The 24,827-nt window shown below is 63.8% G+C and overlaps 6 protein-coding genes across 6 annotated transcripts in view; 1 reads left to right on the top strand and 5 right to left on the bottom strand.

Moving 5' to 3' along the window:
* AMSG_12417 (uncharacterized protein) overlaps positions 1-2,841 on the bottom strand; it is a gene marked incomplete at both ends in the record, with an annotated part of 12,453 nt that extends 9,612 nt beyond the window's left edge. Inside the window, 2 exons of the mRNA XM_013897461.1 lie at positions 76-395; positions 1,055-2,841. Of these exons, the coding sequence (XP_013752915.1) occupies positions 76-395; positions 1,055-2,841 (2,107 nt within the window). The remainder of the gene's footprint in view (positions 1-75; positions 396-1,054) is intronic.
* A 4,034-nt stretch (positions 2,842-6,875) lies between these two features.
* On the bottom strand, positions 6,876-13,058 carry AMSG_11130 (TKL protein kinase; the record flags this gene model as incomplete). The annotated part of the gene is made up of 3 exons (XM_013897435.1): positions 6,876-7,727; positions 7,774-10,525; positions 10,564-13,058. 3 exons carry the CDS (start codon positions 13,056-13,058, stop codon positions 6,876-6,878), a joined length of 6,099 nt encoding a protein of 2,032 aa, XP_013752889.1.
* Positions 13,059-13,482: 424 nt separating this feature from the next.
* On the bottom strand, positions 13,483-14,220 carry AMSG_12416 (uncharacterized protein). Its single transcript, XM_013897460.1, has one exon. The coding sequence runs from the start codon at positions 13,958-13,960 to the stop codon at positions 13,643-13,645; it is 318 nt and encodes a 105-aa protein (XP_013752914.1). The 5' UTR covers positions 13,961-14,220; the 3' UTR covers positions 13,483-13,642.
* Positions 14,221-14,594: 374 nt separating this feature from the next.
* Positions 14,595-17,554, top strand: AMSG_11129 (resistance-nodulation-cell division superfamily protein; the record flags this gene model as incomplete). The annotated part of the gene is made up of 2 exons (XM_013897434.1): positions 14,595-16,226; positions 16,256-17,554. 2 exons carry the CDS (start codon positions 14,595-14,597, stop codon positions 17,552-17,554), a joined length of 2,931 nt encoding a protein of 976 aa, XP_013752888.1.
* Positions 17,555-17,601: 47 nt separating this feature from the next.
* On the bottom strand, positions 17,602-22,901 carry AMSG_11128 (uncharacterized protein; the record flags this gene model as incomplete). The annotated part of the gene is made up of 2 exons (XM_013897433.1): positions 17,602-18,369; positions 18,426-22,901. 2 exons carry the CDS (start codon positions 22,899-22,901, stop codon positions 17,602-17,604), a joined length of 5,244 nt encoding a protein of 1,747 aa, XP_013752887.1.
* A 507-nt stretch (positions 22,902-23,408) lies between these two features.
* On the bottom strand, positions 23,409-24,476 carry AMSG_11127 (UPF0187 protein; the record flags this gene model as incomplete). Its single annotated transcript, XM_013897432.1, has 2 exons — positions 23,409-23,414; positions 23,559-24,476. The coding sequence occupies 2 exons, from the start codon at positions 24,474-24,476 to the stop codon at positions 23,409-23,411; spliced, it is 924 nt and encodes a 307-aa protein (XP_013752886.1).
* Positions 24,477-24,827: the final 351 nt, after the last annotated feature.

Genomic DNA, 24,827 nt, shown 5'->3' with positions numbered 1-24,827 from the left:
CGAGGTAGACGAGCAGGTTGCGAGCGGTGAACCCTGGAGGCACGGACGTGCAAATGATAGGTGTGCGGGGCGTACGTGGTGAGCGGACCGAGTTGACGAGCACTCGCCACGGAGCGGCGCCTGAGGACGACGCTGAGTGCGGCGGGGTAGCCGACGACGCCCGCGGCGGGACGCCGGGTGCACCGCGGTCCACGGGCTCGGGCAGCTTCCGTGAGCGACCGACACGGATGGGGATCGGATACGAGCCCGAGCTAGTGCTGTCGAGCATTTCGGGAGAGTCGGTCCCAGAGGCCGCCGACGGCGACGGCAGATCCTCAAGGATGTCACCGAGCGGAGACGAGTCGGGCGTGTCCGAGTGTAGGCGGCGGAACGGAGGGAGCGAGGAGGGGTGGTTGCTGGAGTGCCCTTTGTGCGTATGCGTCTGTGAGTAGGAGAGGAAGTGGTGGGAGGGGGCTTGGGGGAGGGGGACGCTGGCGGGTCGTGGGTGCGGGGCGGAGCGGGGCGGAGCGGGCCAGTGGCGGCAGGCGGAGTCCGCTACGCTGGGCAACAAACGCATTCATTTGATGACGGCAGTTTGCTGCTGTGTTTGATGCGCTGGAGTGAAGCGAGTGATGTAGATGATGTGGGATGGCTCGATGATGGCGGCGGGTTGGAGGCGGATCTGTGCGTACGCGGTTGCCAGTCGCGGCGGAGCGGTGAAGGAGATGTGCTGACAACGGCGGCGGGCAATGTATGCCCTCTGTAGATGATGTGGGCGACGATATAGTGCGACATCGGTCTTCAAATGCTCTTGAAGTGCTGCACCGCGTGCGCCTCTTCCTCTCATTGCAAACAAGGTAGGCATAGATGGAGCTCGGCACCTGATCCGTGAGGCTCATGCCGAAGATGATGGATTGCCCAAGTATGTATGGGTAGAGACAGAGGATGCCTGCAGTAGGGGGGTGACGAGCACAGTCAGGTTGTGGCTTTACGATGGCTGTGGAGAGTGGGGTGATGTGGGGCAGACGAGCAGTTGCGATTGATCACCAAAATTTGCCACAAGACTCATAGCGACGGCTCGGAGACGGCCAGACCTGAATGCGCGGCAGATGAGGCCGAGGCAGTTGCGGAGGAGACAAGAGGTGGAGCACCAGCAGCAGCGGCATGATCGGCAATGGTGGAGGGAGATGAAGAGAGCGGCGGCGAGTCGTCGATGTGCGCGATGTCGGCCGAGTGAGCGCGGACAAAGTCGACGGCGGCGGCCCAGCGGCCGCGGGCGACGAGAGCGCGCGAGGCCTCGCCAAACTCGTAGATACGGACAAGATTGGAGAGGAGCGGGTAGGTGCGGTGAAAGGCGGAGCAGATGACGAGTGAGTCATAGTCGTCGACGAGATGAAAGGCGGCGATGGATGCCTCGACCTTGACCATGGCATCGTCGGCCGAGGTGTATGGCGGGACGTAGAGCGGAAAGACGCCGCCGCAGAGGATGTGGCGACGGACCGAGCGGCGCGAATGCTCGACGGCGATGATAAGGGCTTTGGGCTTGGGTCGGGTGCACGCCACGAGGAGGACCGAGTTGTAGTCGGTGGTGGCTGGGAGGACGACGATGCCGTGAGCGCCGACAAACGAGGCCGTGAGGACGGCGGCGACGCCGAGGGCGGCGGTCCGCTCGGCAGTGTCGAGGGTGACAGACGGGCGCGATGTGCGCATAAAGGCGTGAATGTCCTTCTGGACGACGGAAGGGACATGGATGCGGGCGTGGTCGATCTCGGCGTCGCGGGCGACGCGGACCATGGTGGCCACGGCCTCGATGGGATACTTGCCGACGGCCGACTCGCCCGAGAGCATGACGGCGTCTGTGCCGTCAAAGATGGCGTTGGCGACATCGGCAATTTCGGCGCGGGTGGGAGTTGGGGCCTGCTGCATTGACTCGAGCATCTGGGTGGCGGTGATGACGGGCTTGCCTGCGAGGTTGGCGACCTCGATGATGCGCTTCTGCATGCGCGGGACGCGGTGGAGCTCGCACTCGATGCCGAGGTCGCCACGAGCGACCATGACGCCGTCGGCAACGCCGACGATGTCGACGATGGCCTCCACAGCCTGCGGCTTTTCGATCTTGGCGATGATGCCCCACACGGGCTGGTTGGCATCAGCATCGGTGTCGTTGCCGTTGACGAGGTTCGCCAGATGCGTGCGGAGCTCGAACACGTCTTCAGGACGCTGCACAAACGAGAGCGCAAAGTAGTCAACAAGCTCGGGCGCGTGGGCAACAATCCAGGCTGCGTCCGCCCTATCCTTGTCGGTCAGTGCCTTGATGCCTGCCACCGCCAGGTCTGGCACGTTGATGCCCTTGTTGGCCTTGAGCACGCCGCCGACCTTGACCTCGCACACGACGCGATTCTCACTCTCGCGGCGGTGGACCTCGAGCGCCATGATGCCGTCGTCAAGGAGGACTCTGTGGCCCACGCTCAGCTCGGCGACCAGATCGTAGATGCCGGTGCGGATGATGCCCGGCTCGCCGTCGTCGTCGCTCGCCTCAAGGACGACCGACTCGCCGGCGGTGAGCATGATGGTGCCGGGAGCGGCAAACCCGTTGCATCGCACCTTGGGTCCGCAGAGGTCGGCAAGGACTCCCACCGAGTCGCCAAGTCCAAGTTCTTCGGCTGCTGACCGGATCGTCTGCAGCGTCGCCAGCGTCGTCGCTGTGTGCTCCTTGTTGGTCACATCGATGTGGGAAAAGTTGACCCGGAACACGTTGACGCCTGCTCGGAGCAGTTCGGGAATCAGCGGCCATGATGCTGGGCCCAGGGTGGCAACTGAGGTGGCGAGGAGGCGTGAGTGAGCGTCCAGTGAAAAAAACATTGGCGTATCGCCGCAGGCATGGCGGCAGCGGGGGACCAAAGAAGATGAGCAAACAAGGAGCAAGTATGGGTGCTACAATCGCAAGGCGTGCTGGTGCGGGCTATAGCGAGTCGAGCTTGTGTAGCCATCACATCAGCAGGGGGGGGGGGGGGAGGGGGTCCAGTGACGAGGGCTACTTTTTCCCGGCCGACTCCTGCGCGGCAGCCGGTATTGACCGAGAGAAACGCCAGAGAAAGGCAAGACCATACCCACAGAGGTGGCCATTGCATGGTTTACATTGACAGTAGCATGTATGTCGAGAGAGAGAGGCGGCGGCACAAGGAAGGGATGAATCCCTGCCTTCCCCCCCCTCCTCCCCTCAAAATCAAAAAAAAATCCGCTGCAAAACTCACCAATCTTTGTTCGGCGACCAACTCGAGCCTGCATCTCCCTCCGAGTCATTCTCGTTGTCGCGTTTGCCTGCGTCACATGAGCCGAAGCCATACTTCCAACGCGTTGTCCGTTCTCTTGGTTCCCTACTTGCGAGCACGACGTCGCTGTGGTACTTTCTCTCCGCACTCCCCTTCGGTCTGTGGCGGGCTGAGATAGGTGGTCGATACTGCTGTCGCTGCTCGAGTCGCTTGGGTCACTCTGGGCCGCAAGCACTGTGTGTGCGAGCCCGTTGTCAATTCTTTTTTTTTTTTGGTGGCGGTCGGAGCGATGCGCTCGTAGCGGGTGTGAATGGCGCCGGCGATGGAGCGAGCGATGGCGGTAGTAGCGCAGGGGGATGGGATATTATGGCTGTGTTTGTGTGTGTGTGTGTGTGTGTGTGTGTGTGTGTGTGTGTGTGTGTGTGTGCTGCGTGTACTGATGGTTATGGTTGTGGTTGTGGTGTAGTTGTGATCGAGTGGGGGATGCTGGGGCGGACAAGTTCGTGGCGTACGAGTGCCAGAGAATGCTCGGGCTAGTGGCGCATGGGCGCATGATGTGGTGCGTGATGGAGCGCCGGCTGGCAAGCAACTGCTGGCGGCGGCAGTCACTCGACTCTGACTGAGACCAGGCTAAGAGCACGCATTGATGTCGACGATGCACTTACGTCAAGGCGGGGCATGGCCACTGATGGCGGTGGCATGTATGTGTATGGCGATGGGCGTGTGTGTGGCGGCGCGTGATGGCGGTGAGAAGCCGTTGCAGGTGCGCTCTCTCCTCGTATCCCACACTTTCCCAGCCAACGAACAACTTCTCCGCCGTCCCAAACCGTTCCACATGCGCAACAACGAGGAGAACGACAAGACTCTCACTCTCGTTGCACTTGTACGTTACCTACTCTACTTGTCATGCCAGAGAGCTACGGAAGAAGCCCTCGATTCCTTCAATCCCTTCAGTATCCCATGCTACAAGCGCGTGGTCGTGGCGCGCGGGTGAAAAAAGGCGGAACAAACTATATTTTTTTGGGCGTGTCCGCCGCAGCCCATACTTATCGCATCCCTCCATTGGACGTGGTTCAGGCATGGCAACAAGAGAAGCAAGCGGCAGAGACAAGCATGCTATCTCGAACCTCTGTCGGGAAGAAGCCGAGCCGCACAAAGTTATCGCGGAAGAAGCGCGACTCGTCGCAGTGTAAGGCTTCGAAGCAAGCGACGAGCAGCAAGAGGGGCAGCAAGGCTACGATCGACAAGAGCAGCAAGAGGAGCAGCAAGAGGAGCAAGAGCAGCAAGGGGAGCAAGAAGGGCAGCAAGGCTACGATCGACAAGAGCAGCAAGAGGAGCAGCAAGAGGAGCAAGAGCAGCAAGGGGAGCAAGAGGGGCAGCAAGGCTACGATCGACAAGAGCAGCAAGAGGAGCAGCAAGAGGAGCAAGAGCAGCAAGGGGAGCAAGAAGGGCAGCAAGGCTACGATCGACAAGAGCAGCAAGAGGAGCAGCAAGAGGAGCAAGGGCAGCAAGGGCAGCAAGAGCCGCCATCCTCCTCCACCTTTGCCGTTGTCGCCCCCTCCCCCTCCACCGCCATCGCCCCCTCCGCCGCCATCACCCCCTCCTCCCCCTCCGCCGCCATCGCCCCCTCCGCCGCCATCACCCCCTCCGCCGCCATCGCCCCCTCCACCCCTATCGCCATCGCCTCCTCCGCCCCCGGGCCCATCACCGTGCAGCTCCGTGGCATCGCTCTGCAACGAGCTCACCGGCGAGAAGTTGGTGATGGCCGAGACGCCGGCATCGCCCAGCGACGCGCCTTCGCTGGTCCTCCTCGCCTCGTCGGCGGCCGGCCCGGGCGCTGTGACCACGTGCACGGCCCAGGGCGATGGCGTCCATGTCGTCACCCGCGACGCCAACTCGGCTATTGTGGGCTCGATGGTCCTCCACGGGGACGTCCGCGGCGCGCACTGCTTCACTTTTGGCGCCGATGGCCTAGCTGTCGTCACCTCGGTAGCCGGCACCCGCTTTGCCGGCGACACCATCTCGGATACGCCCTATCGCCGGCCCGTCGTCACCATGTTCATCCTCGACTCGGCGGTCTCGGGCCTCTGTGGGGTCTTCAAGCTCGCCACGGTCGAGTTGGACACCATCGGCCCGATCGACGCCCTCCTCGACGTCGTCGGCCTCGCACATGCCACATCGTCCATCTCCATGTACCTTTCGGCCGTCATGGGCGGCGACAACGTGCTCATCCATGTCCCGCTCGACGGCAGCGGCATCGGCGCCGCCGGCCTCACCATCGTGCCCAACTTCGCCACCGGTGCCGCCAACTTGACCTCACCGCGGACCATGGCCACCGCGCTTGGCACCACCAGAATCCACACCCTCATTGTTGACGCTGCCGGAGACAAGGCCGTCATCGTCTCGCGCGATCTGCTCCCGCTGACCTCCTCCTGGCCCGCCGCCATCTCGCCGCTCCTCGCCTTTGGCTCCGGCGGCGTCTTCTCGCCCATCGCAGCCATCGCGGGCACCGACGACGTCATCGGCCTTGTTGTCATTCCAAACCCAAGCTCCCTCCACACTGTCATCAGCTATGGGGCGACAGCAACCAGCGTGACGACCGGCCCGCCGCTGCTCATCGGTGGCGACGCCATCGAGCCGGTCTCCATCGCCATCGAGCCGATCACCGCCTCCAGCGGCGAGGCCTTGGCATGGGCCGCTATCCGCGTCATCCAGGTCGGTACGCCCGAGGCGGTGGTCGTGGCAAAGGTGACGATGACGGCGACGACGCCGGTGACATCTCTGATGCTTCACGCCATGGACGAGATCGACACCATCGCCTTTCCCACGAGCTACCTCCCATCGGCGGCATGGCCAGCGGGACAAGGAACAAGCCGCCCATCGGGTCTCGCCGCATCGGGCGGAGTCGTGCCCATCCTCGGCGTGGTGGCGGCGTGGAACGGCATCATCGCCTTTGTCCGCCCGACCTGTCTGCCCAACGCTGCCGCAGGCAACGGCAACCAGGGCTCACACCTCGCAGAAGCCCAAGGCAGCTCCTCGTCCCCGCAGATTTGGTCGGATCTCACCTCGCCCACCGCCAGGGGCCTCTACGCCCTCATCGGCGGTCTGCTTCTGCTCCTAGCTGCCGCTGCCGCCGCCATCTACGCCGTGCGCGGGCGACGGCGCTCTGCGCTCCGGCCCGGGCTAGGCAGTGACGAGGAGGCGTCGGCAATGTCGGCGACGTCAGCGATGGCAGTGATGGACGGAGGATCGAACGACATCAGCCTCGCGTGCTTGCAGCCGGGCAAGTCGGCTTTGGACGCCGACCCGCCTGCAGCCGTCGGCATGCGCACCCCGCTGCTGACGCCCATTGGATCGCGAGCAACGTCACGGACGGTGTCACGGACCAACTCGCGAGCACCATCGCCGGCGCTACCGGGCATCTCACCCATGGTCATAACCGCGCTGATGAGCGGCGGCGGCGGCGGCGAGTCATCGGTCCAGTCATCGGTGCTCGACTCGAGCTCCGAGACGGCCCGGTGAGGGGGCAGGGAGGACAGGTAGCGAGGGACGAGGCCAACAAACTGTTTACACACTACGCATCCAAGCACACTACCACGTCCATCATGGCTCGGCTATCACCTTCTACACCACGTGGTCCGAGGGCGAGGGCGAGGCCACGGGCTTGTGTGCGCCACGGGCAAAGTCGTGCGGCGAGCACGAGGTGACAATGGTGGTAACCTCGGCGATGGAGGGCCGCTGCTCAGGGGAGGTGGCCCAGCACGAGGCGATGAGGTTTCTCAGCCGCGACGAGGGAATGGAGACTGGCTCTGGGTCGGGTGCAAGGCCGGCCGAGATGCGGACGCTGACCTCGAGTGGATCCGAGCCATCAAAGGCTCTGAAACCCGAGGCCATCTCGTAGAGGATGGAGCCGAGGATAAAGACGTCGCTCGTGACTGACTGCTGCACCTCGCCGCGAATCTGCTCCGGCGCGAGGTACTGGACCAGCGGGAGCACCGTCGCCCGCGACGTCATCGTCTGCAGGCTCGCGAGTCCAAAGCCCGAGATGTGGGCGTCAACGACCGCTCGAGGCACAGAGTCGGTGACCACCAGCAGGACGTTGGACGGACGCAGTGCGCCGTGGCCTTGGCGCTCGCGCGGCTGCGCTGCGTACAGTCGCATGAGCGAGCGCACCATTCCGCGCGCGACTGCAGCGAGCGCACTCGGTGGCGGAGCTGGAAGCGCGAGGAGCTGGGCCAGCGACTGGCCCGGATACAGCCGCTCTATGTACGCCAGCCGCGGGATGTCGAGGCAAAAGGCCAGCGGACCGACGAGCCGACGCGAAGTCCTGGCGTAGTTGGACGCCGTCGCCAGCGCCTCGGCCACATTCATAAGCTCCATCGGTGTCGCTGACTGGCGCTCCAGCACCTTGACCACCACAGGTACGACAGCAGTAGCGGCGGCAGCAGCGGCGGCTTGCTCTTGCTCACTCTCCGGCTTGCGGACGATTTGCGAAGGTCCAAGCCGGTGCCAGCGATGTGACGATGCTGCTCATCGAGGCTGTCGCCACGTCGCGCGGATGAGGCACAAACATGTGCGAGCCGAGGAGCGCCGGCGAGTTTTGCAGCGCCATATCCGTTTCAAGCACTACGCGCTTGGATGGGCGGCTCCCGGGCGATGGCGAGTGCGGCATCGTGCCGTGCTCACTTGGCGTTGGCAGCGGCATGGAGAGGTTGACCATGGCCGGCGAGAGCATGCCGAGATAGGCCGTCGTGTATGCAGTGCGCCACATCGGGGACTGTGAGACGCCAGACTTGGCCAGCACGGCGTCGACATCTTCGCGGCGGAGGATCCGTGCCTCCATCGACACGAGGTTGTTGACGGAGAGCGTCCGGTTGAGGCCGGCAATGCCGGTTCCGAGCGGCGTCTCCGAGCTCTCCACCGACTCGTGCTCTTCGTCTGCCGTCAGCGAGCCCGAGCGATCCGAGCTTCCTGAGCTCCCCGCGCCCACCGACTCGTTCTCCTCAGCAAAGAAGAGATCCGGTAGCGTGGTAGGCGGGGCCTGGGCGGGGTCGGATGAGAACGAAGACAAAGACGAGGAAGAGCTCCCTTGCAACCGCGCTGGAGACGGCACAAGCGATGACGAGCCACAGGTCTCTGAGTTTGCATTGGCCGCGACTGCAGCTCTCTCGTGGGACGTGCATGCAGGAATGGTGTCCTGGCTGGACGTAGACGAGGAAGACGATAGTATAGAGGTTGACGTTGTCATCGCCACGCGGGGCGATTCCTCGGCCGACGACGTGCCCGAGTCGAGCTTAACAGTTCGTGTGGTGCCCATCAATGCCTCTAGGCCCAGCGAGGTCGAGTGCGAGTGCGAGTTGGAAGGCTCCTGGAGGCGGACAGCGATTGGAGGCGTGGGCAAGCATGTCATCGATGGTGGCGAGAGCGAGGAGCGAGAGCTTGACGAGCTCTTGCTGCCTTGGACTGCCGATGAGCCAGAAAGGTGAGTGCCGTCCGCCTCGGAGTAAATCGGGAGGGTGACTGTGTCCGCCTGGGTTGTGGCTGCGGTGGCCGAGAGGCCGGCGTCGGTCATATCTTTGGAGACGTGGGCGGTGGCGCGACGCATGCGGGAACCCGTCTTGACGGAGCGATGATCGGTGGCTGCAGTTGGGTGCTTGATACGGGTACGGACGCGGCGGGTATGAACGCGGCGGGCACGGCGCTTCTTGTGTCCGCCATTGGGGGTAGTACGAGTCATGTGGGCACCGCCAGCGTGGAATCGCTTGTCGACCCGGACCACGCCTGAGGCCGAGGCGTCTGACGGACGGTGCGGCGAGGCCGAGCTTGACGCGTGCGAGCGCGAGCGATGAGGCGAGGCCGAGCTCCGCGACCATCGCATGCGAGTACTCTGCCTACTAGCTTGTAGAGCTGGGAGCACGGTGCCGCTGGGAAGATTGGTAGGTTCAGCGATGTCGTGGACCGAGACGTGGCCTTTGATAACGATCTGGACGACCGAGCCGACAACGTGGACCAGTTTGGCGGACGAGCCGAGATTGCGGGCAAGGACGGTGTCGACGAAGAGGCCACCGGAAAAGCCGTGTTCCCAGGCCAAGGCCGAAGGCGCAGCCAAGCGCGAGGCCATGGCCGAAGCGGCCGAGGCCGAGATGCCAGCGAGGATGGTGTAGACAACCGAGCCAAAAAGCATGTTCCAAGAGACGGCCAACGCGTCGATTGCCGGCCCAGAGAGGCACGGGTGACCGAACGAGTCGAGCGTGGTGGCGACCTTGGCCTTGACCGCCATGATGGTGACTGGTTCTGCGATGGCAGTGTGGGCGCCGACGGCTTCGGCAAAGCTTACAATGTCCGGCGGCCACTTGAAGGTGAGCGTGATCCAGTTGATACCCCAGGCCGAGATGATGGCACCATCTGAGCGTGCGAGCTGTGGGATGACGGCATGGAAAGCGGTAAGGAGGCGATGCGCCGCCTGAGGATTGCTGAGGAGGAGGCGTGCGGCATTGCGGAGCTCACAGTGAACGACGTGCGCGACACCGGGTGGAACGGTTATCGACGCGGGAAAGGTGAACGACTCGGGATGGACAAGGTGGCCCAATTCGTGAGTTGCGGCGTCGATGGTGAGGCGATCAGTGGGCGAGCCACGCCACAAGAGCTCGATGACAGGAGCAATGGGTCCATACAGTGGCGGAACTGCTGCGATGGGTGGACGTCGGGCGACATGCATGACGTCGAGGGCGACAGCGACTGGATTCAAGCCCTGATACAGCTGGGCACGAGTGGTGAGCTCCCAGAGGACAATGGCTAGCGAGTAGGCATCCGACGAGGTCGAGACGAGCGAGCGCCCAGAGGCAAGCACCTCTGGCGCGGTCCAGAACAGGGTGGGTGTGGCAGCTGGCGCAGTTGACGGAAGCGCCTTTCCGCCTGCGGCGCGAGATGGTGTATGCGGACCCTCGGCTATGACCAGCGACTCGGACGATATGAGACGAGAGCTCGACATGGCGGTACGTGGCTCGGTCCGCGAGGCGAACGATGGCGACGACTGGACTTGTGACACCATGAAGTCGCTTTCGCTATGCTCTTGCATTTCTGACGCGGAGCTTGAGAGCCTACAGACATCTTCCTCGAGCTCGGAGACCGATACGGCCGACGCTGTGACTGAGACTCGTAGGCCAGGCGAGTCGTCACCAGACTCGTCCGAGACATCGCGCGACGAGCGGGTCGGGATCGTCGCCGACGGTTGAGGCGGGCCGACGTGGGAGACCGAGGCCGAGGTGACAAGACTCGAGATGGAAGCGGCGGTGAGCGGCGGTATGCCGACCAGCTCTGGCTGAGAAGCGGGCTGGAAGCGATGGCGTGGATCGAGTGAAGGCCAAACTGGGAGACCTTGACAGTCCAGTCTGCGTCAAAGTGGACACATAACGAGGAGAAGTTGCCGTGAAGAGTGTGGTTGCGGGCGAGAAAGGCGAGGGCGGCAGCCATTTCGAACGCCCACTTGAAGACCATGGACGAGTCGATGGTGAGAGTGTGAGTGTGGATGACATCACGGAGCGAGGCGCGCGGGGTAAACTCGTAGATAATGACTGTGGGCGAGGTGGAGACGCCGATGATGCCTGTCAGGTTGGGGTGGTCGAGGCCTGCGAGGGCAACGACTTCGACAACGAGCCTCTCTGCCTCTGTGGGCGGGAGCTTCGTTGGTGCGGTGAGGTGCATGGTAACGGGCGTGCCATGGATGCGACCAAGGTAGACATCGCCGAGCGCGGTCTTACCAAGCAATGAGTCAAAGACAAGGTCATCGACGTCAACAACAAGCAAGCTGGCCATGCTGCCGACCGATGCCGACGGACAGACAAAGCGACGGGCACAGGAGACAGCTATGAGCACAAGGCCAAAGACACAGACGAGGACTGCGACGACAATGAGGATGATGACGTAGACGGGAAGATCAGTGGCGCGACTTGGATTCGGGCTGTCGATAAGGTTGAGTGTGACCGAGAGCCGATCCGAGGGAGTCATGGTGCGGACGACGGTATGGGCGTGGACAATATAGACGCCGGACGCGGAGAGGACGATGGGTCCGACATAGCGCTTCCAGGCCGTTTCCGAGTCGATGGCGTAGTAGATGGTGACTTTTGAGCCTGGAGTGAATGTCGAGAGGGTGAGCTCGATCGGGGCTGAGTAGGTTCCCGACGAGAGCGAAGCAATGGGGACTGCGGCCTTGTTGAAGACGTATGCAAGGCGAAGGGCATCGAGGCGCGGCAGAGCGATGTCGAGCGCGTGGGTGGCATTGGCGACCGAGGAGGAGGCCAGAAGCAGCGAGTGGAGAGCGATCCATTCGGTGGCGAGGCGCGGGTCACCAAAACCCGTCCTGGACGACGCATGTTGCAGCGAGGCAAGGCGCGGGTTGCGGAGGAGTGTAGTGACGGTGGCGGCGACGGTGGCATTGGGCAGGGTTGCGACGTCAAAGCGCGGCGAGACGATGTGCGGCAAGGGCGCGAGAGCAGCATGCAGAACGGCTGGATGTGCACAGTGGGCGAGAAAGGCATGTGCCGAGTCGCGGAACGGCGAGCGAGCAGCAGCGGCCAAACCAGAGACCGAGCCAATGAGACCGAGCTTCGCGGGCTCGAGCTCGGGCCGGGTAGCAAAGACGGACTGAGTCGAGGGGAAGGCAAAGGCGGCGAGGTCCGAGGTGTAGCTGGCGAACTCCCCAGCACGCGACGACGGCCCGCAGTGAAAGAGGGACGAACCGGAGACGAGGGCAGGGCTGGCGAGCAGAGTGTACGGACCGATGGCGGCGATGTCAATGAGCCGGAGCACGTCGTCAAAGGTATGCACAACCCGCGGATCGGTGAGCGAGACGTTGGCGGCAACAAATAAGGCGTAGAACTCGGTGCCATGTGAGCGGAGGGCAAGGTAGTCAAATAGCAGCGTCGGTGAGGTGACAGAGAGGCAGATGAGGTCGGCGGCGCGGGCAATGATGCACGCATCAATCAAGTCGTCAAGGGTGTTGGGCGGCGAGTCGATACCGAGAGCTGCTATGGTTCGCGAAGAATACATACAGACGTCGGCAGAGACCTCGAGCGGGACAGCGACAAGGTCTGGGTCCGCGGCAACGCTGCTCTCCATGCGCCGGCGGACGGAGCGAAAGGCGTACGACTCGAGGCCAGAGCTCGCCCAGATGTCTGCGAGCGAGACGAAGAGATCATCACTCGCAATGCCGAACAGATGAGCCGGGAGAGGTAGCACGTCTGGCGGAGCGTGCGAACGGAGCAGTGGAAGAATATCGTCTTTTGTCGCCGGTTGTGGGAGCGGGAACAGCCCAGCGCTCGGCCGCGATCTGTTTGTCAGCGCCAGGTCGTTGAACGAAGCCACAAGTCTGGCAATCAGCGCTGTATCGGGCACAGAGCTATCACCCAGCTCGACACTCAAGGGGGTATAGTAGTGAACCCGGACAGAAGGCGACGGATCGAAAGACTCGACAACGAGCATCGAGTCGGAGAGGATGATGACAATGATGACGATGATGACCAAGAGGATCGAGAAGAAGGCGTGGAAAAGCTCGCCAAGCTCTTGATAGCGTTGGCCGTAGGCGGCCATGATCGCAGGCGCGTTGGTCGTCATGCCGATGATGCTGGTCGCATCCTTGCTCGCGGCAGCCGTATTCGTTGGCGCCTTTGCGGCCATGATCGCAGGCGCGTTGGTCGTCATGCCGATGATGTTGTTGTTGTTGTCGATAGCTGGTGCGTTGGTGGTCACACCAACTGCGATATTCGTTGGCGCCTTTGCGGCCATGATCGCAGGCGCGTTGGTCGTCATGCCGATGATGCTGCGATGATCGTTGGCGCCTTTGCGGCCATGATCGCAGGCGCGTTGGTCGTCATGCCGATGATGCTGGTCGCATCCTTGCTTGCCGAGTCAAAGGAGGAGAACCACGGTGACAGCAGGCTGTCCTCGCCAGCGTCGCCGCCCCACCTTGAATCATTGGTATGTGTATGGGTGGTGTGCGAATGTGTGCCAGGTTGACAGAGATGAGTTCAGGGGAGCTTCCCCTTTGTCAGGGATGATAATTACTCAAGTGATGCGGCTCACGTGGTGTCTATGGCTACACCCCTTCTGCCGAACTTCCCCAGGCTCCTCCCGCAACCAAACACAACGTTGATTTGTCATTCAGTGGAGAATGACACGTTTTGACCCGCAAACGCTTTCATTGACCGCCACTAATTGGCTCAACAAATCATGATTGGCTCGCTGCTGTGGGCAACTACTGCCCCGCACATGATGGGGACATGGTCACTTTCCGGATCTCACTGGACGGCATGCTCGCCATGTACGGGCTGCGCATCATACCAGGCTGCTGACAGGTGAGAGGCTCTACTTCACTTGTCGGTTGGGTCAAGAAATTAGTTTCGACATGTGCACGAATCTTTGGGGGTGTGGATTTGGGATGGCCGCCGGATATGTGGATGGATGGAGGGTGCAACGGAAGGAAAGGCGCGAGAGCGAGGCCAGAGGCTGGCTACTAAGGGTAAGAGGAGGTGAGGGAGTGGCGGAGCACGATGGAGGGGCCGATGGTGTGGTGCGGAGGCGGAGGGTTTTCCCCCTCCAGCGATATTGACCAAAGTGGCAATAGCTGCGGGGATTTCGGCTAATCCTGGTGAAGGTAGGTCAGTTGCGGATGTGAGCTGAGCATCGCCGCTTCCCGCACCGGCTCTCCCCATCAAGCTGAAAGAAGATCTCGCCGATGATCTGCGGTGCTACAAGTTGGCAAGCGAAGTAAATTGTACAGCAAAGGTCCATACTCGCATGTGCGATTCTTATGTATGTAGCATGTGCCAGTCGGCAAATCATGAACATTGCGGCGAAACACATCGTCAATGACTACCGACACGTGCCGCCAGCATGCAGCAACACCTCTAATTTGATGACTTAACGCAGTATTGCTCTCACTCACACACGCGACTTGCTCTTCCCTCCCCCCACACATCAGTCACGACGCGGGTACACGCTAGCGAGCTCATGGGCAGCAAGGGCATGACAACCGAGTCAAAGCCAGCCACAGCGAGTGGCCACAAGCGAGTGAGTAGCTCGGCGAGTAGCTCGAGCTCTGCCACCACCAGCTCGTCTTGGTCGTCGGGAAGGAACGGTGCTCGGCGGAGAGTCGGCGAAGCTACGCTCGGAAAGACAAGGGGTTCAGGAAGCTCTGAAAAAATTTCAACCTCACACCCGCGCGTCAGCGGCTCGTATTCCTCCTCCTACAATGGCACAGGCGGGAGCGACAAGGCGGCGGGCGCGGGGCGGATTGGGAGCACTACCGCAAGTGGCAAGGATGCGGGAGCACTGGCGAGCGATGAGATGACGTGCACGTGGTTCCCGCGTGCGATCGTCAAGCATCCGTGGCTGGTGGCCGGCATCTCGCTCGGCAGTGTCATCCTTCTCGGCGTCTTTGCGCTGGCCGTGTTTGGCATCGATTCGGGCGGCGGCGATGGGACAGGCATGTTCCTCGCTCTCGGCGATGCCATCGTCCGGCAGGGTCTTGCGTATGAGGCCATCCTCAAGTTCTCGCAGGATGGCGTGGTCATCCCGCAGCAGAGCGAGGCGACCGAGAGCTTGGTCGTCTTCTTCTCGGCGCACTCAGGGCGAGCGTTCACACCTGAAGGCCTGGCGGCGATCCGCACGGCACAGAGGCGGTTGATGAGTGTGGCGCAGTACGAGGACTTTTGCCTCCGCGACTCGGCGAGCGGCAACTGCACGGCGCCGGTCTCACCGCTGCGGATGTTCTACACCGACGATACAGGCGAGGGCGAGCCGCGATGCGGCGGCGGCGAGCTCGATCAGGCGTGCATCGACGGGATTGTGCGGGCGCAGCTCGACGGCAATGGGACGGTGGTGGGCGATAACAAGGTGTTCTTCTCGCGGATGTTCTCGCCGACAACGCTCCGCAATCCGGTCACCCGGCTCATCATCCAGTTTGGCGGGCCGCTCAAGGGCTACAGCTCGCGATCAGACGGCGAGGACGCACAGGAGGATGCGTTTAAGACACTGATGAAGGAGTACGTGCAGGTGTTCAAGGAGCTCGACAACAACGGCGCGGTCTCGGGCTACTATAAGGTCAATCACCTCGGGTCGACCATCATCTCGCTCGAAGTCGTCTCGTACATCATGGGCGATCTTCTCCTCGCCATGGGCTCTGTCGTCCTTGTCTACGCCTTTATGGCGTACTTTACCTTTTCGCCGCTCCTCGCCGCCATGGGCCTCCTCCACATCCTCTGCTCCTTCTTTGGCGCCTACTTCCTGTATCGGGTGGTGTTCCAGATCAAGGTCTGGCCGCTGCCTGCCGTCCTTGGTTTCCTCCTCCTCTTTGGCGTCGGCGCCGACGATGTCTTTGTCTTTGTCGACGCGTGGAAGCAGGTCTCCCACCTGCCGGCGGCCATCACCTCGGATCCAGTTGCCCGCATGACGGTGACGTACAAGCGTGCGGCGTCGGCCATGTTTGTCACCTCGTTCACCACCTTTGTGGCCTTTGCCGCCACTGCGGCCTCGCCGCTCCCGGCCATCGCCTCGTTCGGCATCTTCTCCGCCGCTCTCATTGCCGTCAACTACTTGCTGGTCATCACCTGGTTCCCGGCCATCGTCTGGCTGTGGTCGAAGCACTGCGCTCACCGGTGCTGCTTCCGCGCCACCGATCGGTTTGCGGCGACCCATGAGCTGACTGCAGACCAAGACGGAGTGGAGCTCGAGGAGCAGGAGGAGGAGGCGAGCGGCCCAAGCTCAGGCTCGGGCTTTGGCTCGGCCACGAGCGATGCGGAGGCGACATCGCCGCATGGATCAGACGACGATGGGTCGGTCGTCGGCGAGCACGCGCACAACATCGAGAACATGCGGTTCATGGAGCGGTTCTTCCACAACATCTACGCGCCGCAGCTGTTCAAGATCCGGTGGGGCGTGGTGGTGGTCTTTGTCATTGCACTGGGCCTCTTCATTGGGGTTTTACCGCGCTCGAGCCACCCAACAAGCCTGAGAACGGCCTGCCATCTGGCTCGCAGGCGCACGACGCAGTCGAGCTCAACGAGAACGCCTTTGATCCCGACCCAGCGTCCGAGGTCAACACCATCCGAGTCATCTTTGGCGTAGCGGGCCTCGAGCGAGAGACGGCGTCGGGCAAGAAACTCGACCGTAACGAGCAGGGCAAGGTCGGGCGGCTGATATTTGATCCGAGCTTCTCGCTCGCCCCGCCGGCGGCGCAGCAGTTCCTCGTCGACTTTTGCGCACAGGTCAAGGCGGCGACGTGCGCGTCGTGCGGGACGACGCCGTCTGTGGGCAATCTCGTCCTGCAAAGCGGGCTCGACGACTCGCGGTGCTTCATGACCGAGTTTGCGGCGTGGGTGACGACAGTTCGCAACGGAAGCTTCCCCGTGGCAGCCGATGCGTTCAACAGCGAGCTGGCGGCGTTTCTGGAGACGCCTGACGCAGTGTCGATCCGATCCGGGCGCGACGTACTGCTTGACGCGAACGGAGTGCCGCTGTATGCCGTGCTCAACTTTGTGACGCCCATCAACGTGGTGGAGAGCAACCCGGTGATGCGCAAGTGGTTCGATGTGTGGGTGGGCGTGACGGCATCCGCTCAGCCGCCGGCTAGCCTCACCACCCGGTTTGCCACCCTCGGCGCCGGCGCCTCGCCCGAGTCGTTTGCCTGGATGCGGACCTTTGAGCTCCTTGTGGCCTCGGTCTACACCACGCTTGCGATCTCACTCGCGCTTGCGTTCGGCATGCTGGTGCTTGCGACAGCGAACGTTCTGCTGGCCATCCTCGCCTTTGTGGCCCTCGTCACCATTGCCGGTGCCATCGTGTCGACCATGGTTGTCTTTGGCTTCACCCTCGGCGTCAACGAGTCGCTCGGCCTCGTCATTTGCGTCGGCCTCGCCGTCGACTACACGGTCCATCTGGCGCACTCGTACAACGAGTCCGAGGCGAGCGGGCATCTCCCGCGTGCGCGGCAGGCGTCGCGGATGCGGCTGCTCAAAACCCAGTACGCGCTGACCGAGATGGGCGTCTCCATCGTGGGCGGTGCGGTGACGACCCTCTCCTCGGGCGCCATTCTGGTCTTCTTCTGCAAGCTGCTCTTCTTCAAGCGCTTCGGCTCACTCATCTTTATGACCATCCTCTGCTCGCTCTTCATCTCGATGCTCTACCTCGTCTCGCTCCTCTTCACTCTCGGCCCGCTTGGCAACGCCGGTCGCATCAAGGTTGCCCTCCGCTGGGCGTATGTCAAGATGGGCGGGAAGAGCGGTGCCGTCCTCCGATGGCTCGCGTGATCGAGTGCGAGGGCGAGACAATGAACAACCTGCAATTGACGTCGGCATTAGGGCTGGGCGTGCGGGTGGCGGGTGCGGATAGCAGAGGTCATGGCGGTCGACGAGAGGTGTGACGGAATGAGATGAACAACGAAGCGGGTCTTGGAGGTCTCGTGGTGGGCGAGCTTGGAGACGGCGGTGTAGATGCAGAGAAGGAGGAAGAGCTGGACAAAGAGGACGACAAAGGGAATGGCAACCATGTTGGTGCCAAAGTTGGAGGTGATGGTGGCTTGGAGTGACTCGACGCCCGAAGAGGCCGACGCTGCAATGTGGACGGCTGCAGGACCCGCGCCTGTGCCGAGGGCGTCGACGACGGCGTTGATGGCGGCGTGGACGGCGTAGAACTGATTGAGCACAAGCTGACCGACAAGTGGATGATGATCCCGCGAGGTGTACGCCACAAGCATGGCCTGCTCGGCGGCAGCGAGCCATTCAGCTCGCGACAACTGGTGAGCGTTGCCAGCCAACGCTACCTTGCCCGCCGACACCGCAGCCCATCGGCTGCCGTTGGCCTCCAAGATCGGGAGGAGGTAGCCGGTGGTGAGGAGCGGAACGAGGGCCCAGAGGGCGGCGACGAGGATGACGACCACCGCAGCCACAATGGCGCAGAGATAGGCGTACACCATGATGGCCATTCGTCGCTGCCCAGGCATGACCGACAAACCGACCGCTGTCGCTGTCTCCCGCGGCGAGACCACAGGCGAGGCCATCGGCGAGACCAGGATCGGCGACTTGTTGTTGGAAGCTGACATCATTTCGACCGCCGCCTCATTCTGCTCCGACGCCGACGACACTGCCGCCACCGGCCGAGTGTTGTCGGCGTCGCAGGGACTCGCGGGAGCGACGACGACGACGACGACGACGACGACGACGTGGAAACTGCCGAGGATGCCGACGACGAAGTGGAGGTCGAGGGCGAGGAGGAGGTCGACGTGGGACACATATGCGAATGTGGACAGCCCGTGGTCGACGACGAGACGACGGAGAGGATCGACGAGGTGGAGATGTGCGGGTCGGAGCGATCGCGATTGCGGTCGTGGGCGTTGCCGTGACGGGGCAGTAGCGCCGAGCCGGTAGCAGCCACGCGCGGCTGCGGCGCCATAGTCCGCAGCAGAGGCATAGATGTGGACTTGGGAGGCTCGCCGGTGGCGTCGTTGTCGGTGGCGTTGTCATCATGCGGCGGCGAGGCTGGCAACTCTGACGAGCGCTTGTTGGCAGTCGGATGGTGGGCGAGGAGGGCAGCGGCGGCAGCAGCGGCACCTGTCGAGGACGACGAGGTCGGCGAGCCGAGCGGGAGCCTGAAGGAGACACGCGGGACGGGCCCGCCAAAGCGCGAGTTGTTCGACGGCGGGCCGTAGTAGCGGGTGATCATGGCCTCATTGCGCGGCGAAGCCAGCGGTGGCGTAGCTGCGGGCGCTGACGCCTCGTCAAAGTACAACTCGTAGTTGTCGTCGGCGTCAAAGGAGCTGAGATCGTCCGAGGCGAGTCTGCGGGTGGCGGCGCGGAGGTAGCGGAGATGGGCGGCGATGGCCGGCTGCGAAAGAGCGAGGAAGAGGCTCCACGCGCCTGCGCGGTTGCGAATGGCGCCGCGGACCGAGGGCCCGAGGAGGGCTAGGAGGGTGAGCGCGGCGAGGCCTGCGCCGATGCCGACGACGATGGCAAATGCCGAGGCCGTCGAGCGCTCGAGGGCGGCGACGGCCGCAACCTCGGCGGCGAGGCAGCGGGACATGACTTCAAAGACACCCGGAGAGGCCAGAGTGGCGTTGATAAAGCCAAGCGGTACGTTGGGGTCGAGGAGCCGCGCCTCGACATCAAGGAGCGACATCGAGGCTGGGGCGAGCTCGGGCGCCGGGTTCACGATGCAGGCGCGGACGGCGGATGCGCCCGAGCCGCTGAGATCGGCGAGGGCCGGCAGGCCTCCGGCGCCGGTGAGGATTCGGGCGTGGAGGGTGGCGGCTGCGGCATGGGCTGCGGCGAGAGATTCGGCGTCTGTTGCGTTGACCGAGGTGACGGCGTAGGCGGCAAAGGATGCCGGCTTTGCGGCGGCGACGGCGGCGCGGGCTGCGTGGCGCTCGACGCGGAGGCCGAGGATGACGGCGGCGATAGCGACGGCAATGACAAACGCAACGATGCCGAGGAGGAGGACGCAGAGGCGAGTCCGAGTCTGCGAGCCGGCTAAGGCCATGCGGCGAAGTAGCATGACCTGGTCGGCCGAGCCCGGGGCGCGGAGCTTGCGCTCGACCCGGCGGGCGTGGTGAGCGGCGGAGGGGACGGCGATAGGAGCCCGGGCCGACGACGACGGGGTCCGCGGCGTGGCGCCAAGCGACTTGGGCGTCTTGGGCGTTGTCGCCCGCGCGGCTTTGTACTGGGCGTCGATGGAAGCTGAGCGGCCGAGGCCGAGCGAGCCGTGCGGCGAGTGGTTCGAGACCGCCGACGAGCGGCGCGAGTGCGACGACGGAGTGAGGAGAGCCCGTGGCGAGAGGGCGAGGGCGATGGTCCAGCGATCGTCGGACGCGGTAGCGTCATCGGCGACCGAGGCCAGCCGCGACGCCGAGGCCGCAGCCGGCACCAACTCGCCGTCGCTGGTGATGAGGTGGAGCGGGAGCGGCGCAAAGGCCGGGGCTGAGGCGAGCTGGGCGACAACGGCGCGCGGGGTGTGCGAGGTGACATGGCCCGGCTGGGCGTCATGAGCGACGGAGAGAAGGTTAGTGATGGGCTTGCCGAGGAGGGCGGCCTCGGGCAGGCCGACCATGGCTGCCAGGAGCGGGTGACCGGCTTGGAGGATGCGGCCGTCGCGCGAGACCACGACCTGGGCCACGGCGTCGCTGAGCGACTCAAGCTCGAGCTTGTACACCACGCGACCGCCTGCCTCCATTTTCTGGATCCTGGCCATGGCGACGGAGGAGGCCGAGTCGGTGCTGTTGGCTTGGCGGACGGCGGTAGGGCGGGCGATGACCGCGCCGGAGACCAGTGGGGCTGCTGCTGCGGAGACCGGGCAGACCTTGCCCCGAGCCGGGCCCTGGGAGTCGGCGGCGGCGACGAGGTCTGCAAGGGCCGGGAGGAGGGCGGCGGGGGAGATGGAGAGGAGGATGGCGTGCGAGGCGAGATTGAAGACGGCGGGCGCGTCGGGCGAGGCGGCGATGACGGCGAGGGCACCGTCGGGGCCGACAGGGGCGAGGTAGAGGATTTCGCCGGCGACGTCGCGCGGGGCGAGGACGCCGACGTAGGCGGTGCCGAGCGAGGCCTCTGTGGTGCCATCGAGGGCGGTGACGGAAAGGAAGATGGGAATGAGGACGCCCGAGGCGTCGACGGCCTCGAGCTTGCGGCGGCCACGGCCGAGGATGTGTGCCTTGCCAGTGGTGTGATAGCGGGCGAGGAAGGCATCGTGAGCGAGGTCAAAGGGCGGCGGGACGATGACGGAGATGTTGCGGCCGACGAGGTGCGAGGCGAGCGAGTAGCCAAGGAGCGAGAGCGCGTTGGCATTGCACCAAGTGACGGTTCCATCGCGGGCGATGGTGAGGACGGCGTCAACGGCATCGTTGATCTGACTAAAGGTGGAGATGCGCTCGCCGGCGGCGGCGGGCGCGGCGGCGCCGTGACCATCGAGATTTGTCGCGCCGCGCGGGGCGGAAGCGCGCTCGAGGGTGGCGGCGGCGCGGCGGGCGTTGTCGGCGCGGGCGAGGGCGGCGGCGCGCGAGTAGAGGACGTGAGCGCGCTTGAGATCGTGGCGGACGTCCTCGAGAAAGTGGGCGTACGAGACAAGGAGCGGGAGCGAGTCCGGATGGGAGCGGACGAGCGAGCGGTAGCGGGCGTCTGCGACGAGGGCGGCGGAGCGGATGTCTGCGACATGGGCGTCTGCGCGGGCGAGGAAGACGGCGCGGTCTGCGGCGCGGGCGTCGGGAACGTGGAGGAGCGACCAAAAGTGAGCGACAGCAGAGAGCGCACGAGCATGCTGGGTCTGCGCTACGCGGAGGTTCTCGTTGAAGCGAATGTAGGTGAGGAGGTCAAAGGCGGCGGTGGTGGGCGCGCTGCCCGAGTCTGCCGGAGCCGAGGCCGAGATTGAGGCGGCGTGAACGCGGCGGATAAAGTCCTGTGTCTTGCGGTAGACGCCAAAGGCGTGATCGAGGTGCGCGACGTGGGCGAGGCGGAGCCTGCGGAGAACGTCGAGCGTCGAGTGGGCCTCGTCCATCTCGCCGAGGCTTGCCATCAGCGACGTCAGTGTCAGCATAAGGTACGGCGAGTTGGGGTACTGCTCGACGCCGCAGGTGTAGATGGTTGAAATGTCGGCGACGGCCTGCGAGACGTGCAGGCCATCGTGAGGGCGGACAGCGGCGGTGGAGTGCGAGCGGCGGGCGGCGAGGGTTTGTGTGATAGCGGCGCGGGCAAGGAGTTCGACGTCTGCGGCAGTAGCAAAGGTGTGACCGGGTGCGGCGCTCGAGCTGGGCGACGACGACCGGGGCGCGTCTGAGGAGGCCGACGAGCGCGGCGAGATGGCAGACTGCGCGGCCAGAAAGGCGGCTGCCGAGGCACGAAGCGAGGCGATGCGGCGGAGGGTGGCGGCGCCGGCGACGAGGTAGCCAAAGACTGGGGCGGCGAGCGAGATGAGGAAAAGCATGTTGAGCTGCGCCGAGGGATTCTTCGGGCTCAGATGAAGGCGGACGATGGCGACGAGACCGAGGCTTGCGACGGCGGCGTAGGTGCCTGTACGAAAGGCCGTGACGCGGACCGAGTAGTGCGGGAGGAAGCGGAAGAGGACGACAGCAGCTGCAGCGGCGAGGAGGGTGACGGCGTAGGCGATAGCCAGCGGGCCCGGGACGAGGACGGTGATGAGGGCAATGGCGGTCTTGGCGAGGTGGAGCAGAGCCTCGACGCGCGAGTGCGGGCGGGCAAGGATGTGCGACGATGTGGGCGACTCTTGAAAGTTGACGAGAGCCAGCAGCGAGGCGCAGACAAAGAGTGAGAGAGCGGCGAGGTAGCGGACGGCGATGAGGGCAATGACAGCGAGCGAGGTACACTCGATGTGTTCGAATCGGGCCAGGACCGGAGGAGAGGCCGCATAGTTGCAGCGGAGCGGATCGATGAGCAGCAATAGTGCCGGAAGGTAGAGGGTGGTGTGAAGAAAGGCGACGCCAAGGCGGAGGAGGTGGACGGGCCAGATCTTTGGCCAGCTGGCGTTGAGAAAGGCTCTTGCCACCCAGAGGATGTCGACGACGGAGATAGCGACAGCGAGAGCGATGATGAGCGATATGATGACAAAGGTCGCGAAAGAGAGGTCCGAGGTCGAGAGGCGAAAAGCGAGGGCGTTCATGGCCGGCTCGAGGCTGGCATCAAAGAGGGGACCCCAGTCAAAGTCACGGGACCATAGGAGAGCCAATAACTGCAAAGCCTCGGCCAAGAGAAAAGCGAGCGGAATCAATTTGATCGAATGTGAATCACGAGAAACCACGGCATACGCCGCACCAAACGCAGCTTCTCTCATCCGAGTCGTCCATGATCGTGTCTCTAGCCCGAGCTCGGCGCCGACTTGAGCTGCAGCAGCACTTGCCCCGGCAGAGCCATCGCCTCCCAATGGCGTTGCAAAAAGTGTCGATGTCGTGGATGATGACATGGTCGAGAGCTTGACGGGGGCAGGGAGGGGCCCTGTCCAGGTGTATGTGTATGGGGGGAGGGGAGGAGGTGGTGGGAGAGGTGTGGACGAGGCGCGTGGCCCGAGCTGGTTACCCGACACGCGTGAGCCATGTCTTGCAATTTTGCGGCGTAATAGCTCAATCTGACGCGTGACTCGGTGTAAATGCCAATACGCGTGTCAAAAAATTTATGTCTGGGTCAGTGTGGGGCGGTTGCGAGGGCTGGTTGCAACGAGGGGGGGGTGATGGCGGTGATTGATGGCATGTGACAGAGGCCTAGCGATCGGGCGCGGGTGCGGATGCGGGCGCGGGCGTGGGGCGGGGAGGAGCATGTCGACAGAGGCCTGGACGGTGTGCGAGTAGGCGCGGAGTGGGAGCATGTTGAACGGCTCCTCGATCTGGACGCCAATGTCCTCGATGCCGAGGAGGGCGTAAGCGATGGCGAGCGAGGCTGGGATGGTACCGTGGGCGCCAAGGACCGGCCAGAGGGCAAGCGGGAGAGCGTTGAGCCAAGTAGTGAGGAAGCGCGAGGTGTGCCGGGTGTAAGAGGTCGGGATTGGAGTCTTGAGGATGCGCTCGCACCGGCCAAGCGACGTGTTGAGCCGCTGCAGCGCCTTGTCCATCTCGACCGCGTCGACGGCGCGGCCATCAGCGGCACCCGCCGCCACCGTCGCCGCCATCTCACCCAGGAGCATGAGCGGGACATTGCCGCCGGCAGCATGGACGTCCAGCGTGCGGGCAAAGTCCTCCTCGGCGTCGGGGCCGGCCGGCCAGACCCGATCGAGCAACTCGGCGGCGAGCTCAGCGCGGATGGCCGGCGATGCGTCGGCGTCCTGCGCCTTGATCAGGTAGTGGCCGCCGTCGGTGGTGAGATGAAAGTTAAGGGCAACGGGAAAGGCCTTGACCAGGCGAGCAAGCCGGAGCCGCTCGACAGCGTGATCCTTCGGCATCCACACGGCGGCCTGGCGGAGCAAGTCGCGCGAGGCGTTGATGACCTCGCCCCAAGCGCCGCGAGCTTGATTGAAGCGGTCGTGGGCGGCGTTTGTGCGAAAGGTGGCCAGGAGGCCAAGGACCAGCGAGGAGAGGGTAAAGGGAAGAGCCGGGAGAGCTAGCTCGCCCCAGGCGGCAACAGGCCCGGCAGCACTGGCGTTGATGACATCGATGAGGCACGTGTTGTACACGGTGACAGCCGTGGCACTCATGGCGACGACCGACAACGACGGAAAGGCCAATCGCTGGAGCGTCGAGCTCGACATGTCGTTAAAAATATGTCGTGCATGGCGCCACACAGACTTGTGCCGCGCCCACTCTTCCAAGCCAAAGTTGATCTCTCTCCGCGGGCACGTCCTGTCCCGCCGCGCCTGCGGTGGTGTTTGAGCCAATCGGCTGTAGTGCGTCGCCGGTGATGTCGGTGATGACCTGTCGTGCTCGGCTGTGATGGATGGGGGCTGGGTGGATGTGTGTCGGGCGAGGTTGAGTGTGAGGGCGGTGGTGCGGGTGAGGCTGCGGAGTGTGAGCATGGGTGGGTGGGGTGGGGTGGAGGGAGGGAGGAGAGGGGCGTGGCGAGTTAACGGTTTTTTTGGAGTGGGGATGAGGGGGGCGGGGGG

The sequence above is a fragment of the Thecamonas trahens genome, assembly GCF_000142905.1.
Source record: "Thecamonas trahens ATCC 50062 unplaced genomic scaffold supercont1.71, whole genome shotgun sequence".
Lineage (NCBI taxonomy): Eukaryota > Apusomonadida > Apusomonadidae > Thecamonas > Thecamonas trahens.
Note: the sequence above shows the minus strand (reverse complement) of the source record. Positions and strands in the feature narration are given on the sequence as shown.